At 35.3% G+C, this 15,334-nt stretch overlaps 1 protein-coding gene across 6 annotated transcripts in view; it reads left to right on the forward strand.

Moving 5' to 3' along the window:
* Tet (Ten-Eleven Translocation (TET) family protein) overlaps positions 1-15,334 on the forward strand; it is a 327,152-nt gene that overhangs the window by 111,987 nt on the left and 199,831 nt on the right. For 4 of the 6 annotated variants that reach the window (XM_081760368.1, XM_081760371.1, XM_081760369.1 and 1 more), the window contains one exon: positions 9,227-9,388. The exons of the other annotated variants lie outside the window; for them this stretch is intronic. In XM_081760368.1, the coding sequence (XP_081616494.1) occupies positions 9,227-9,388 (162 nt within the window). The remainder of the gene's footprint in view (positions 1-9,226; positions 9,389-15,334) is intronic. 6 annotated transcript variants of the gene reach the window in all.

Genomic DNA, 15,334 nt, shown 5'->3' on the forward strand with positions numbered 1-15,334 from the left:
CGGACGTTTATTTATAATCAGTCGTGAGACCGGAAGGGGGCCGGGCGGGGCGAATCGTATCCTAGACTTTAGGGGGTTTCCTCTGTCTACCACCCCCAGAATACACCACCCGCTTGACGACCTAGCAAAGACGTTTGAAATACAGCCAGGGACCGAAAAGAATCTCTTGATTTAACTAGAAGTATCTGTTAATATAAATAAAATATGTAAATTTATTAGTTTAAAAAATGTCGAATGCAATATTAAGCGCCAGTAAATTATGGTTTCTTAAAAATATTAAGCTACATAGAGAATTAATGAAACCACTAATGAAATGTTACTATATTTTGAACATTAATGCTTTAGGATTTATTTGGTTCCATCTCCAACAATAAAAATGAATTATTTTATTCTCTCAAAATTTTGGAAACAATAATATTTAATATTTATTATTCCTTACTTGCGTGAATTTGTGTCATACACGATATGTATTAATTCGGATATATACATACATTATATACACCACATACTAACATACTAAAATTTGCTCGCTAAAATATACATATTATTGCAATAAATTTGAATATTCATTTTATTAATATTAAATCTACGTATTAAAATTTTGACTTCATTTTCCAGGCAGTAATACATTGTTTTTTTCAGACATGTTTTCTTCTTTTATTAATCTGATACCATCTTCCTCCTCAATAAATCTCACAACTTTCGAATCTCCTGCCTTTTCTCTAGTACCGTACGTACTTTTAGAATATGAGAACTTGGGTTCGTGTTCAGATTGGGATCGCGATAATTATAAATGCTCATTTTCTGATCGAATGCAGAATGATGTTTCAGTAGCTTGCCTCCCCTGATACTTTCACTTCGTACACCACAGGAAAAGAGAAACATACATTTTCCACTTTCATTCCGGGCCAGATACAATGTACTCGCAGGGCAAATCGTGTCCAGTGGCGTAACTAAAGGCTTGGGGGCCCTCCCGCAGACAGTGTGGAGTGGGACCCCTTCCCTACGTCCCACTAAACTATTTGAGACCCTCCCGCAATGCGGGGTCTGCGGGGCCCTTATTTACGCCCCTGATCGTGTCGCTCGTGCTGTCATTGGGCCATCACTGCTAAATTGCGTATTACATACAATAATTGAAAATATGGAAGATGTATACTTTTTTTAATAACTTCTGTAAATGTATTGTTTAGTCTTCAATTAATTTTTGGACCACCACCAGATGTCCCTATTTAGCAGACAAGTCCATATTGTCCTGGTGTCCACAGTTTGAAAATTTGTAAAATGTCCCTAATCTTTATTTACCAAGTAACAGCCATATAATCTTATACTTCAACAACGCCTCTAGGTATTTTTATTTGTGCCCAGGTGTGTTTTTTGAACTGGGACTGGCTCCTACACTGATTGTAGTTCAATAGCACAGTGAACGAAAGAGCGTCCATCGTAGTGCATATGTGGGAATTGAATTTATTTGTATACAGTACTGTCACGCATTGTTTCCATTAATAGTAAAAAAAAAAAGGGGGAGATTTTACTGGATAAATCTGGATTTAAAAGATTCTTAGATATGTCCTGTTTTTCGAATCCATTTACCCTGTTTTTTCTGATCAATTTGTGGTGATCCTAAATATATATTTTCTTTTATTAATGCTAAAATAAAATGAACACTATTTTAAAATATATGGATGCAAATATGTGCTCATTATTATTTTATTCTTATGCTTTCGAAAGAGACAAAAGTAAAATAGTCCGTAGAACATTCTGGCTTAAAAAGTGGTCCCTGCGTGAAAAAGTTTGAGAAACGCTAGATCAAAAATTCGAGGCTTTATTAATAGGCCTACTAAATAAAGGTTAAAAACGGATGCTTATATATAGCACCGCGTGGTGTAGAAGCAAACGCTCTCATCTTTTATAGCTGCGTTCCCGGGTTCGATTCCCGAGGGGGACACTGGGGGGAGGAAAGACATAAAATCCTTTTCAAGCCAGCCATCCTGAGAGGTTTTCCTCTCATTTACACCAGGAGAAATTCCGGGATGTTACCTAACAAAGATTCAAGGCTACTTTTTTCCTTCCCCACTTCTCTGGATAGTTTGATCGCTGGGGGACGTCATCCCTCATACGTAACAAGCTAAAAATGGCCATTGATGCCAAAATCCCAGAAATATAATTCCTAACTTGATAGTTGTTTTCGGGTCTGATTCTCGGTCCGAAGCGCAGAATTCTTTCAGCAATCAGCGAGGCAATTGGAATGCTTGGATAAGTATTGTTAAGTTCGGAATGCTGATCATACATCAATCTGCACGCCCATTGCGCTTTTATCTCTAACGGTAGATTAGTGAATTCTTATATTAAGCTACATAACTCGAGAAGCAACGTGAAGTGTTCTAGAAACAGCAAGATGTTCACTATAATTTTGGTACAATTTACATAACTGAGAAATTTGCTAGAAGAGTGTAATTAAAAAGGAACACATTTTGTTGAAAATGGAGAAGGCGTTATAATAACCTAGTGAACCTCTTGTAGTCAGCAGATGTTGTTTTGTCTAGAAGACGGACGTGTATAGCAACATATGGTCACTTCGCATGAAAGTTAGCTATGAGAATTGTTAAATTTTTTTTCTTCTTTCTTTGTTTCCCAGAACTTTTCGTCTTCAGCGAAAGGAAGAATTTATCATCTGCCTCTTAGATACGTATGGCTAATTTACTAACGGTAATTTCCTGCCTTACTCATACTGATAAAACGTCTGGCACTAACAACGTGCGTTACTCGTTAGTTTGAAATGTTAGTCTTCATAAGAATTAGAAATATTTCTGGTTATTTTTTTGTTCTTTCAAATCGCAGGAAACTTTGTTGTAGGCGTAGTTTTAAGAAATAATAATAGCTCAGTGGTAGAGTGCTTCTCTCTGCTGCGTGGGATCCCTGGTTCGAACCCCGGCCAAGTAGTTTGTGGTGAATAACGTGGTGTCTATGAGTTTTCTCGGGGCACACCTGTTTCCTCCCACCTTATCATTCCACCAATTCTTTCATCACCATTCACTTGCCTTAGTCATGGGGCGCGGTGGCTCAGTGGTAGAGCGTTCACCTCCGGTGCTTGGGGTCCCTGATTCGATCCCAGTTCGCGCCGTGTGGACTTTGTGGTGGACAAACACCGTGCTCGTGGGTTTTCTCGGGGTTCTCCCGTTTCCTCCCACTTTCTTCATTACACCATTTTACTAATCTCTCATCATCATCGTTTCCTTTAGCCTAACCGGCATAACCGTGGGACGTAAAACTTAAAGATTTCATTTCATTTCATTTGAAGTACTTAGTAGTTTCGTGGACTAGTACTCGTGGCTGCCGTTTGATTCCTGGTGCGGGGTATTTGAGTGAAATATGAACTCTAGCGGCCTCGCTCCCGCTTTAAACAGAAAGTCAAATCCTCTTTGTTAAAAAAAAAAAGGACATTAAACTCCAATAAACTAACCGGGGCCCTGGTGGCTCAGTGATAGAGCTTTTACTTCTAATGTATGGGGTCCTTGGTTCAATCCTAGCTCGCGCCAAGTGAGGTTTTTGGTGCACAAAGACCGTGTGCGTGAGTTGTCTCGGGGTTCTCCCGTTTCCTTCCATTTTCTTCGTTCCATTTCCTTCATTTCTCATCATCACCGTTTCCTTTAGCCTAGCCGGCATAAACGTGGGACGTAAAACTGAGATATTTCATTTTTTCCCAATAAACTAACTAATCCAAAAGCTAGTACGGTAACAACCGATATGTGTAAGCAGGATTTTGATATCTGTAAAAAAATAAAATAAAATAAATAAAAAGTAGGAAAAAACACATCAAAACCATACGTAGCATTAAATTGCTTTTATATGATTATTGCTTTAATATAAATTGATTTTAAAGTTCGATAAACGAGGCGTAGAGTATATAATTAGTGCTTGTTACCTGCATTATTTACGTTTGTAACAGGTTTCTCTTATTGTTATATATTGTTATTGTTATTGTACACGTGTTATCGTACATCGTATTGATAATTTTCATACATATTGGCCATGCTGGCCACCCCATAGGCTATATATACTATGAGGGTTCACTTTGGCTGGTCTGGGCACCCTCCTATGTATCGAAGTCAAGTCCCAGTCGTTATCCAGAGCCTACATGAATAATATATTATGTCCTTTATTTCCTCGGTGTTGAACAAGGACGAAAAACAAAATCTCACGAGTTTTTCATTACGCGAGGAAACCGTAAAATCATACACAGTTTGCTACCTGTGTATTCACACTGGGCATGTGATGTACTGCACGTACTTCGTACGTTGGTCACGAGATGGCAGAGCAGTATTGTCTGGGCTGTGTTCCCAACAAGACAGCTTGGCTGCATCGGGTGGCCTTCACCGTTCGCTTTAGCTGTACGGAACGGAGTTGTTTACATCAGTTTTTTGCTTCTACTGGCTCTTCATTTTTCTTATCTCTTCATGTTCTTTATGTGGACATGGAATTAATAACAAATCAACATGAATAAACATGGTGTGGCTTTGCAGATGGGATTGTTAATCTTTTTTTTATTTTTCGTCCTTAAGATAATAATAAATGGGTGTGTTTTACAATTTGTCATTGTCGTTGGATGAAAAAAGCCTTTATGTAAGTTTTCTTTTGCAGACTTTTATCTTTCCATTTGTTTGTATCTGTTCAGTTATTCCTGGGTACTTAATTTGTTAATGTTCAGTATATTGTTTGAAATTTGTTAAGAACACTCGAGAGGAGTACAAATATATCGTACTTCTTCTTTACGAACAATATCATACCTGAACTCTTTTCTTTGACCAATAGATGGCAGATCTATCTAGCTTTTAACTCTCAAAACTGTTTGCAAATACAGTACACTTTCGGTAATCCGACCTCTAAGTAAACCACCCATCAAAACCTTTTTTTTTTTTTTTTAACTTTTTAAAAAGGAAATTGATTTACAAAATCTCCTTTATATATTTACCCTCCTCTGTGTGTCTGTATGTCCGTCCGGAAGACAGAAATAAAACTGAAGAACTACTTGATTAGATCAGTATAGTGACGAAACTAAGGGGAGCAAACGGAGCTTCTGCCCCGGTCGCCGGATTGGGGGACGCAAAACTGGGAAAATAGTTTCTTTTTTCACTATAAGGCAGAGAAAGGAGTTTTAGCAAACTAAAGATAATTATAAAAAAATTACCTCAACCTTAAGATCATATTCGTAGAGCATAAGTTACCTTCAAAGTTAAATTTTAGTTCTAGCTTTTTGTGTTTTCATTTAACTTACATCGATTCAAGAGATTTGCAAAATGTTCGAATATAATACTCGAGACAACAGCTTGACTGTTTACCATAATTAAATATTCTATTCTAAAGCAACAGACTGTTGATTCATTCTATACATTAGCACATTCCGATATAATTCCAAAAACATTGTGATTTGCAGTTATTATGATAAGACTATTAGAATATGTCAAGCATACTGCTCTCAGATGATTTGACAATCAAATATTAATTACTTAGTTTGGTGTTCGTATCTTGCAGTAAAAATTAAATTATGTACCGCAGTTTTGAAATCAAGGTGTAACACTTGAAGAAAAAATGGAATCGGAGAATTACTGTGTGATGCCAAAATCAGGTGTAGTTGGGGAGCGTTTTGGTTTGGTTAGTCAGGGGCAGTTTCGGACTGGGGGTTATAGGGACCCGGCAGGAGTCTCTCTTGGAGGGTCCCATCTTCCCTTCCATGTAGAAGCCTCACAAAGTATACTAAGTTTCATCTTATTTTTTTTTAATGCGATATAGGTGTGTGTGTATGTGGCTATTCTTCATAAAGATGTCAGCTTCCATTACGCGTGGTAATCGGGCCAAAGGGTGGGGACCTGTTCTGTTCCTTTATGGTGTTGCATTACTTATCAAACGACTAACAGAGGACCCCAACAGGACTTTATAGAAGTCAGTCTCATTTCAGATTCATGGGGTCCCAATACATATTTAGACAATATAATGCTGGGCCCCATTCTTCATACTGTTGAAATACATTCTTAATAAGCTACAAACGAAGGGCCCCAAACAGGGCTTTATAATACTGTTAGTTTCATTCCAATAATAGGAACCCAAGACTACATTCAATGCTGGGGGCCACCGAACTTTGGGAACGGAATGAACTACCACGAGTAACTATGCTCCAACACAGCAGACATATTTTATCTTACTTTCCATGTTATTCAGTACTCATTATACATATATTTAGTAGGGATGGACAAAACCGTTTTTTTAAATAAAAACCTGAAATCGGTTTCTAGAAAAACCGACATTTCGTCTTTCTACAAAAACCAGTTTCGGTTTTCACCGAAACTGATTTCAGTGAATACTTTTGGAAAACACACAGAACTATTTCTGTGGAGACGGAACCGGTTTCTGGAGAACAACGAAATACTATTCTGGTCAGAAATAAAACCAATTTTGAAAAAAAAAAAAACGGAACCGGTTTTGAAGAAAACCGAAACTAGATTCGGTGAAAACCGAACCGGTTTTGGAGAAAACCGAAAACCGGTTTCGGTGAAAGACCGTTTTTTTTTTGAAAATTCTCAAAAAAAAACTTTCGGTTTTCCTAAAAACCGAAAGCCGGTTTTTGTGCCCATCACTAATATTTAGAGAGGGCTTCGGCAGGGATCCGTGACCTCCTGCCCTGGTCAGGGGAGGCGCTAAGTAGACTTTTTTGTCCTGGGCGATAACTAGCGTAGCTTCGTCGCTGGACTAGCATCACTTTTAGCCAGAATGTAGAGAGTCAAAGTTAGGAATAGAGTCCGGTGATGGATGATTCAAACCGGTTTTAAAGTTGATCAATAAAGAGGAAACACGGCAACAGAAAGTGAAAAACTGTTCCCTGCAATTGGTTAAACGTATCAAAAGTATACTGAATCTCCGTCCTTAACTCTCTACTGAACCGGAAATGATAGAAAACCGCTACAACTTCCGGTTCCCATATTGATCGATTTATTGTTCTATGAATAGATTATAATTTTTGTTCTAAACCCTCTATTCAAACCGGAAGAGACAGAAATCAACCACCTCCAGTTTTAAGGTGATCGCTATAGAATAAAAACGGTACTAGATAGCAAGAATCAGTTTTCTAGAATCAACCTCTCTACTAAAACCGGAAGTGATTGAAGTGTATTATCACTTCCGGTTTTGATATTAATTAGGAAAATATCACACCATACAAACCAAATTCTTTTACGCAGTGTACGCGTGAAACTGCTATTTGTTTCTCTTACATTCTCAAGGCCGACGTAGCTCAGTGATATAGCATTCACCTTTAATTTTTGTGGTCATTGGTTCGATCCACCAAGTGGTCTTTGTGGTGGGACAAACACTGTGTATGGGTTTTTTCTCGGGTTCTCCCGTTTCCTCTTGGTTTCCATTCCACCATTTCATTAATTTTTAATGATCATAGATTTTTTTGTTGCCTACATCGCATAGTCGTAAGACGTAACACTGAATATATTTTTTCATTTCCAGTATTGTTTATCACTGAAACAGTAGTTAATGACTTCATTCTGATAAAGTGTGAGATTTTCAATTTTTACATATTTGAATATTGAAGCATTGAAAAATGATTATTGCGAATTGGTGCGTTCAGTCTTAAGGTGAAAAAGGAAACATGTAACGGAGATCTTTTCATTTGAAATGAAATGAAATTAAATCCTTAAGTTTTACGTCCCACGATAATGTCGGCTAAGCTAAAGGAGACGGTGATGATGAGAAAGGGGTGAAATAGTGGAATGAAGAAAGCGGGAGAACCTCGAGAAAACCCATCCACACGGTGTTTGTCCACCACAAAGTTCACTTGGCGCGAGCTGGTATCGAACCAAGGACCCCATGCATCAAAGGTGAACGCTCTACCACTGAGCCACCGCGCTGTTTCATTTGATACAAGGAATCACCTCCTATTAAGTTTTCACTTGAGTTCATTATAGGGGCAATCAATCCAACTGAAATCGACCAGTTTCCAGGTCAAAGGTTACTGCCAAAAATTATTATTATTATTATTATTATTATTATTATTATTATTATTATTATTAACCTAAGATTGTCCCACATTCAGGAAGTTGTAAACGGGTATTCATTTATTTTTTAGCCGCGCAGGTTTGTTTGTAGCGGCCATTTTGTATAGGCGCGTGTGCGTATTTTGCACTTTTCAGAGGATTCCGTTAAACGCTGTAACTTTTTAAGTTTTAAAGATAATGAGTTCAAACCAAAACCATATGAAAGGTAATTTAATGGACAACATTCTTTGTTCTGTGGACATTGAGACGTACTTTAGAACGTCGGGGGAAAAGCTCTGAACATTGACGTTGCAAATCTAAAAATGACCGTTTTGGAATGTATATTTTGGAACGAAATAAATAAGACTCACCCTCAATTTTTTTGTCTACATAGAGACTAGATAATAGACAACGTCCCAAACAAGTTTCAGATTTGAGAACCATATACTTAATTTTTTGGAAATTTTTAAACATTGCGAATTTTCCGAAAATCGTGTATTTTCACCATCAAATATCTCAGGAAGGACGCAAGTGAAAAATCTCAAATTTGCACAAAATACATGATAGTTGTGCAATAACACGTGGGTATATATATATATATATATATATATATATATATATATATATATATATATATATATATATATATATAATACAGTACTGGATCCAGGATGTGATCAAGAGAAGGAATAAACCATAGTTTGCACCTTTATCCAGTGCAAATCAGGATTGAAGCTCATTTTATACAGTGTATATGTGAGCGTCAAGGGGGGGGGCTATAGCCCTCCCTTAAATCCGCGCCTGTATATATATATATATATATATATATATATATATATATATATATCAACATTCTGTGCAGTATTTTAAAATCATTAGTACAAACAATAGTTCTATCTTAAAAGTTAGTTTTTTTTTTCCTTCTACAATTCTTCTGTTGGCCTTGTGAGAATTTTATCACATTTTGTCAAATAATTACTGAATTTGGAAGAAAATACCTGTTGTTTTTCGCTCTCTATATTTATACACATATGATTCATTTATTTGTGTTGCCTGTAATGATGTTCTCTTGTGTTTCCACATTATGTAGATTGAATAGACATAAAATTATATTTCATCAGATGTTTTGTGTTGAAAAATTTTTTTGGAGTTGATAATCGTGAACACATGTGTTCATTGGCTGTTCATTTCAGGACGTCAATTTTATTGGCTACACAAAACCGAAGACTGAGTCAAAGCGGGGACAGAAATCTGGCCGTGGTAACAATACTACTACCACTGCTTCCACTGTCATTAATGGTAGTATTGGTACATCAACTGCAATCGACTCCTCCACACCAAGTCACGGGAATACGGTACGTTGACTTCAGCATTTTTGTTAACAAAATTGTACTAACAAAACCACTAACCCCAGTAATGAGGAAAAGGCTCGTTATTTTTTTTCCTCCATGATTCTAACTTAATTTGGCTTTCCATGATGAAGCCAATTCGAATTTACTCATTGCGCGCTTATTCCCTCTCGTTTTGTTAACCCCCCCTTTTTTTGCACTGTTGCCAACTGTACTGCAAAGGTTAATATTCCCATTGAAAATAAGATAAAACAATATATGTTTGTATAAAGAGTCCTAAAGAGTACGTGGGTCCAGATGGATGGTTTATACGGTTCAGTTTCGAGTAGTTTTTCGAGTCTTTAGGCTTAAAGGATCTTAGCGTAACTCACAATGTAATTTTTCTAACTTTAAGAGGGGGCAGAAACGGATTAAGAGCGTCGATTGGTGATAATGTTCCATATATATATATATATATATATATATATATATATATATATATAATTAGGTGTTCTAAAAATGGCGTTCACGGACTCAAATGAAAGAAAAATTCAAATCAACACGGGTTGGAAATAGTAAACCACCAAAAATAGAAAACATCATGTTTTAAAACGCCGGTCTTCATCTTAAAACGCCCTCCATCACGTTTTCTAATGGAGAATCAGAACGAGACGTCGTCAATAATAATAACGATAATAGTAAAACGGGATTTAGATTTTTTTTTTAACTTCTAATGTGCAATATCTGATTTATTAATATTACCAGCGTGCTCCAATATTTGCGTAAATGATCGTGTTTGCGTATGGGAGACACTTCATGCTTTTGGGACACAATTTATGTTGCACCGTGCTCTTGGGTTTTCTCGGGGTTCTCCCGTTTCCTCCCACTTTCTTCATTCCACCATTTCACTCATCTCTCATTATCACCGTCTCCTTTAACCTAACCAGCATAACCGTGGGACGTTAAACTTAAAGATTTCATGTCATTTTTTACAATTTATGCTGCATATCGGAAACGTCTCCTGTCTAAGGAAGGGTGTCAAAGAGTACCACAAATGACTCAGAAGAACTGGTGTTGTTGTACTGCATACTCTCTGACATGGATCACAGGTTGATTTTAAACCGTGTTTGCATTGTAATTCACAAGTAGATCTTCGTTGGATTTTTATTCCCCGTTCTTTCCTCATGAGATTATAAATATCCAGGCACAGCCTTCCAACACAAATTACACTTTAACTATTTAACCGCAATGACTCGTAAAGCCTGGGCTCTACACCAATCAGAGAACTGTTTTGCATCATGTGTAATACATCGAAAGATTTCGGTACGATTCGTGTAAGCCTTTCGAACACACACTTGAGAAACGTGAAACAGCAAAAGGGCAGCAACAATGTTCCCAAATTTTAAAGATACGACGAACGGGCGATGATTTAAAAAAAAAAAAAAAAAAAAAAACTATAACACGAACGGAAGCAATTATTTGAATTAAACGATACTAATAATAGCAGCGAAAATATAACACAACTACAATAATACAAACGAAATGAGGCTTAGCGACAATCCGACAACACCGCACTCTCAGGAGATGTTCTCCGTGTAGGGAGAGAGACGACACTGACAAAATTTCATGGATGGGGGTTGCTGACCGGAACACACCCTCGCGTTCTATTGGCCGGTGAAATCGGTAGATCTAGGCCAAGCTTCATGACTTTTTGCGATCACTATATCAACCATGGGAAATTAAAGTTAGTCAGGAGCCTATTTTAAAAGTACCATTTCAGCATTCGTCTAGTGGAACTGAGGAAAATTCTTTAAAAGTCTATCACAAGAGAAAAATGATAAATTCGTTATTTTCTTGAATTTATCCCTCTCTGAGGCAAAGAAAGGAAGTAATCTTAAATGAATAAACTCAATATATATCTCCGAGCAAGTATAAATCAAATTTAATATGAATTTATTACGAAGATTACAGTCTTCATATTGTATTCTTGTATAGCGAGATGTTCGTTGGTAATTATAATATTGAAGATATCGTAGCTATAAAGAAGTACAACTATTCCACGGAAAAAAATATACATAATTTACAGTAATTTAGCAATTAACAAATGTAATAAAATTACCTGAACTCCTGATAATCGTGAGGAGGGTTTGGGAAAGATGTTACATTATGTGTAAAAAAAAAAAAATAATAATAATAAAAAAAGTTATTTTTACGAATGAAGGATAAAACTTTGAATATTACAAGATTAATTTTCTTTCCCAGTTCTATTAATTCCTCAAGTAAATTAAGTTTTTTTTTTTCTATTTTCCGGCAATAATAGAAATTTGTTCATTGCAGCATACAAATTCTTTTCGTATAAACTCAGTGAATTTCCAATCTACAATATTAAGAGCCTGACAATACTTAAAAAATACAAAATTTACAATTTTTCTTTTGTTTGTTTATTCACAAGTGAAAGGAGTAAATGCAACTTACTACAATCATAGATAATATTATTCTACAACAGAAAATATGAACCTCAAGAATTTTCAGTGTTGCCAGAATAACATTTCCTCCAAAATATAAGTTAAGGCAGCCACTAGAACAATACTTTCTCAACTGTATTTGATTACGTATCATGTTGTCTTGGAATCCTGTGAACTACTTCATAATTACGGGTGTGTTTAGTTTGTAATAAACAAAACAGTTTTAACATACAGTTATTAAAATAAATAATAATGTTATTTAAAAAGTAGTTCACAGGATACCAAAACAATATCATACGTAATCAAATGCAGTTGAGTTCGTTCCTTTAGTCGCTGCCTTAACTTCGATTTTTTGGGGAATTATTAATCTGGCAATACTGTAATTTCTGTGGGTGGCAACACTGAAATTTCTTCAAATTCATATTTTCTGTTGTAGAATAACATTATCTATGATTGTGGTAAGTTGCATTTCATTATCTCTTTTCACTTATGAATAAACAAGCAAAAGATAAATGGTAAATTTTGTATTATTTTTAGTATGTCAGGCTTTTAACTCAATTACTGCAAATTTACAAGAGTTTTGGCACTTTATTCGAGCTCTTTAACTTAGCCAGATTGATTATAGTGTATTGTCAATTGTATTATTTTTATAGCAGCGCAGATGTGAAAAAACTTCATATATTGCTATAATCATATTGTTATATATTGAAAATATATGTAAATTTGAATCTTCCGTTAACGTAAGCACAACGGGAATACTTAGTGAATAACACTTATTTATAGAAATAGTATATTGTTTGCTTTTCTTGATAACACTTAAAATCTAACCTAACTAACCTTTCTTCGTAGTTCCTCATTTAGACTTTATTTATAAGAGAGAACATATTTTTTAGTAATCCCAAGTCATACTTTCAATTTTCTGGAACATGTCCTGATAGAATGAATAAAATAAAATGGAAATTATTTACCATAAAATGTAAAATTTATCGATTGTTATGGGCAAAATGTATGTTCATGTATAACATTTTAATCCATTTGGAACTTTAACTCGCTTGTTGCATATGTACAAGATTTGGTTTTTGTCACTGTTCGAATCCTTTAACACGGTAATTACATACAAGATTTTTCAAAGCATCTTATTTGCAGTATTTATCTCTGTTATCGAGTACGTTACGTACACGATTCTTGAGGCACTTTAATTTCGATCTTAATTCCACTCAGTTATTGTGTACGTAAACAATTCTTCTCATTTTCCCACTCAGTTATCACATATAGACACGATTCTTCTAGAATTTGATTTCGACTTTTCCCCACTGAGGTATTGCGTATGTACAAAAATTATTAACACTTTATTTGCATTCAGTGTTAATGCAAATAAAGGTATTTCGTAACTACAAGATTTTTTCACTTTATTTTTACCTCCTAATCAGATATCCCGTACCTACAATGTATTTAGCAGTTTGGATGGTTTAACTCAGTTATGTATATGCCTTAAAGATCTTTGGTTTTTCATTTCAATCTTTTAACTCCGTTACTGCCTAGATAAAAGATTTTGGACACTTTATTTGGATTTTTTAAACTCAGTTATTGCGCATTGAAAAAAAAAGTCATTTATTTGGATCTTTGTAATTGAGTTACTACAGTAGGAGTTTCGGCATTTCATTTGGATTCTTTATTGATTATTACATACCCAACAATATTTTCGTTACTCTGTTGGATTTTTTAAACTCAGTTATTAAGTACCTGTAATATTTTTGTACCGGTGAATATTTTAATTCTAGTTATTGAGTACCTACAAGATGTTTAGGAGAGAAAACTTTCCCTGTTTCCTTTCCAGTGAACTAGTGCGAGATGTGAATCGAAGCCGTCAGAGAAATCAGTCTCAAAGAACAGTAATTTACATTGTAGTATATGTAGCCAAATATTAATTCATAGTGTAATGAAATCACAAACTATGAATGAAGAAAAAGGATCATCATTAATTTTATTGATGAAAATCATAAAATCAATTCTGTGGGTGAAACTGAACGAAGATTTTTATAATACCTTAAATTTTGTTTACGTGCATACCATTATTTTTAAAATCACAAGGACAGGATTTGTGATCTTTCTAAAATCGTTATAAGCAGAAGCAAGGTGCTTCCAAATAGTCAAAAAGCACCTAGTGTTTGTCAATAGATAAAAATAATTAACATTTCGGATAAAATTATGAAAAATTCAAAGCAAACCTTGGGGTAAATTAGACTTCAAAATACTTCTTATTTTTCCATCATTAGATAACGACAATATTTTGTTATTAAGACTTTCCTAAGATTTTGTAAACTTTAAAACACAACATAATAATCTTTTAGCAAACTAGAAAAGAAAAATAGTTGAAACAAACAAAGAACAATAACTCATATAAAAAGATCAGGTTTTCAACCAAAAAATCATCCAGCCGGGTCGCAATTGGAGATGTCTCCAAGAAATTTTCACGAACGCAAAAATTTCAAATACAGAAAGAGAGACCACTGTCTGGTCAAAATGAAGCAGTATCTGGTCAAAGCTAAGCAGAATCTGCAATAGGTAAAGTATGACAATAGAAAACTTAAACTATCTATTAGTGGTGGGCACAAAACCGAATCCGGTTTAGGTTTCCAAAACCGGTTTCACTTTTTCCAAAACTTGTTTTACTTCTGACCAGAATAGTGTTTCGTTGTTTCGGTTTTAAAAAAACGAACCGCTTTTGGAGAAAATCGAATTGTCGGTTTTTCGGATTTCGGGTTTTCTAGAAGCTGGCTTCCGGTTTTCCATTAAAAAAAAACTGTTTTGCCCATCCCTGCTATCTGTGTCACATGATTTTGGGAAGTCTCTAAAGAACAGGCAAACGTGAATACATAAATATTCAGCTTATTTCTGTTATAATTGGCGTAGTATTGAGTGAGTTTATAAATTATCTGTTATGTAGTTAGGTTTATATACTGTGTCAGGTGTTGAACTCAATACTATCAGATCTTCAAAGTTGAATGATTACATTGTAATAGAAAAGCTATCCGCTGTACTACAGCACCACCTTTCTATATGTTTTGCAAACTACTTGTATGTGGTTCATCAATAAAGTATTGTCATTCATTACAGCAAGAGATTGTAATCACCATCCTTTAATTTGATTTACTAATTCACTGTAGCCTTTATTTATTAATATAACTTAATTTGATCTTTATTTCTTTAATATTTCAATTTTTTAGAGGTATGGTACAACAGGCAGCGAACTGGCGTATGGCCTCAGCCAATCAACTCGCAGTGCGTTGTTACCAAATCTTCAGGGAGGAATCTAATCATTCATAATTGTCTACAATTACGAACAAAATCAATTATGAATGATTAGATTCCTCCCTGGAGGTTTAGTAACAGCGCACTACGTACGAGCTTATTGGCTGAGGCCATACGCCAATTTGGGTGACGCGGAGTATAGTGTGTTTTCAGATAGAAAATTATAGTCTCATAAATTTAACTAAAAACGAGAAAG

Source organism: Thermobia domestica, chromosome 5 (genome assembly GCF_964235325.1).
Source record: "Thermobia domestica chromosome 5, izTheDome1.hap1.1, whole genome shotgun sequence".
In the NCBI taxonomy this organism is placed as follows: domain Eukaryota; kingdom Metazoa; phylum Arthropoda; class Insecta; order Zygentoma; family Lepismatidae; genus Thermobia; species Thermobia domestica.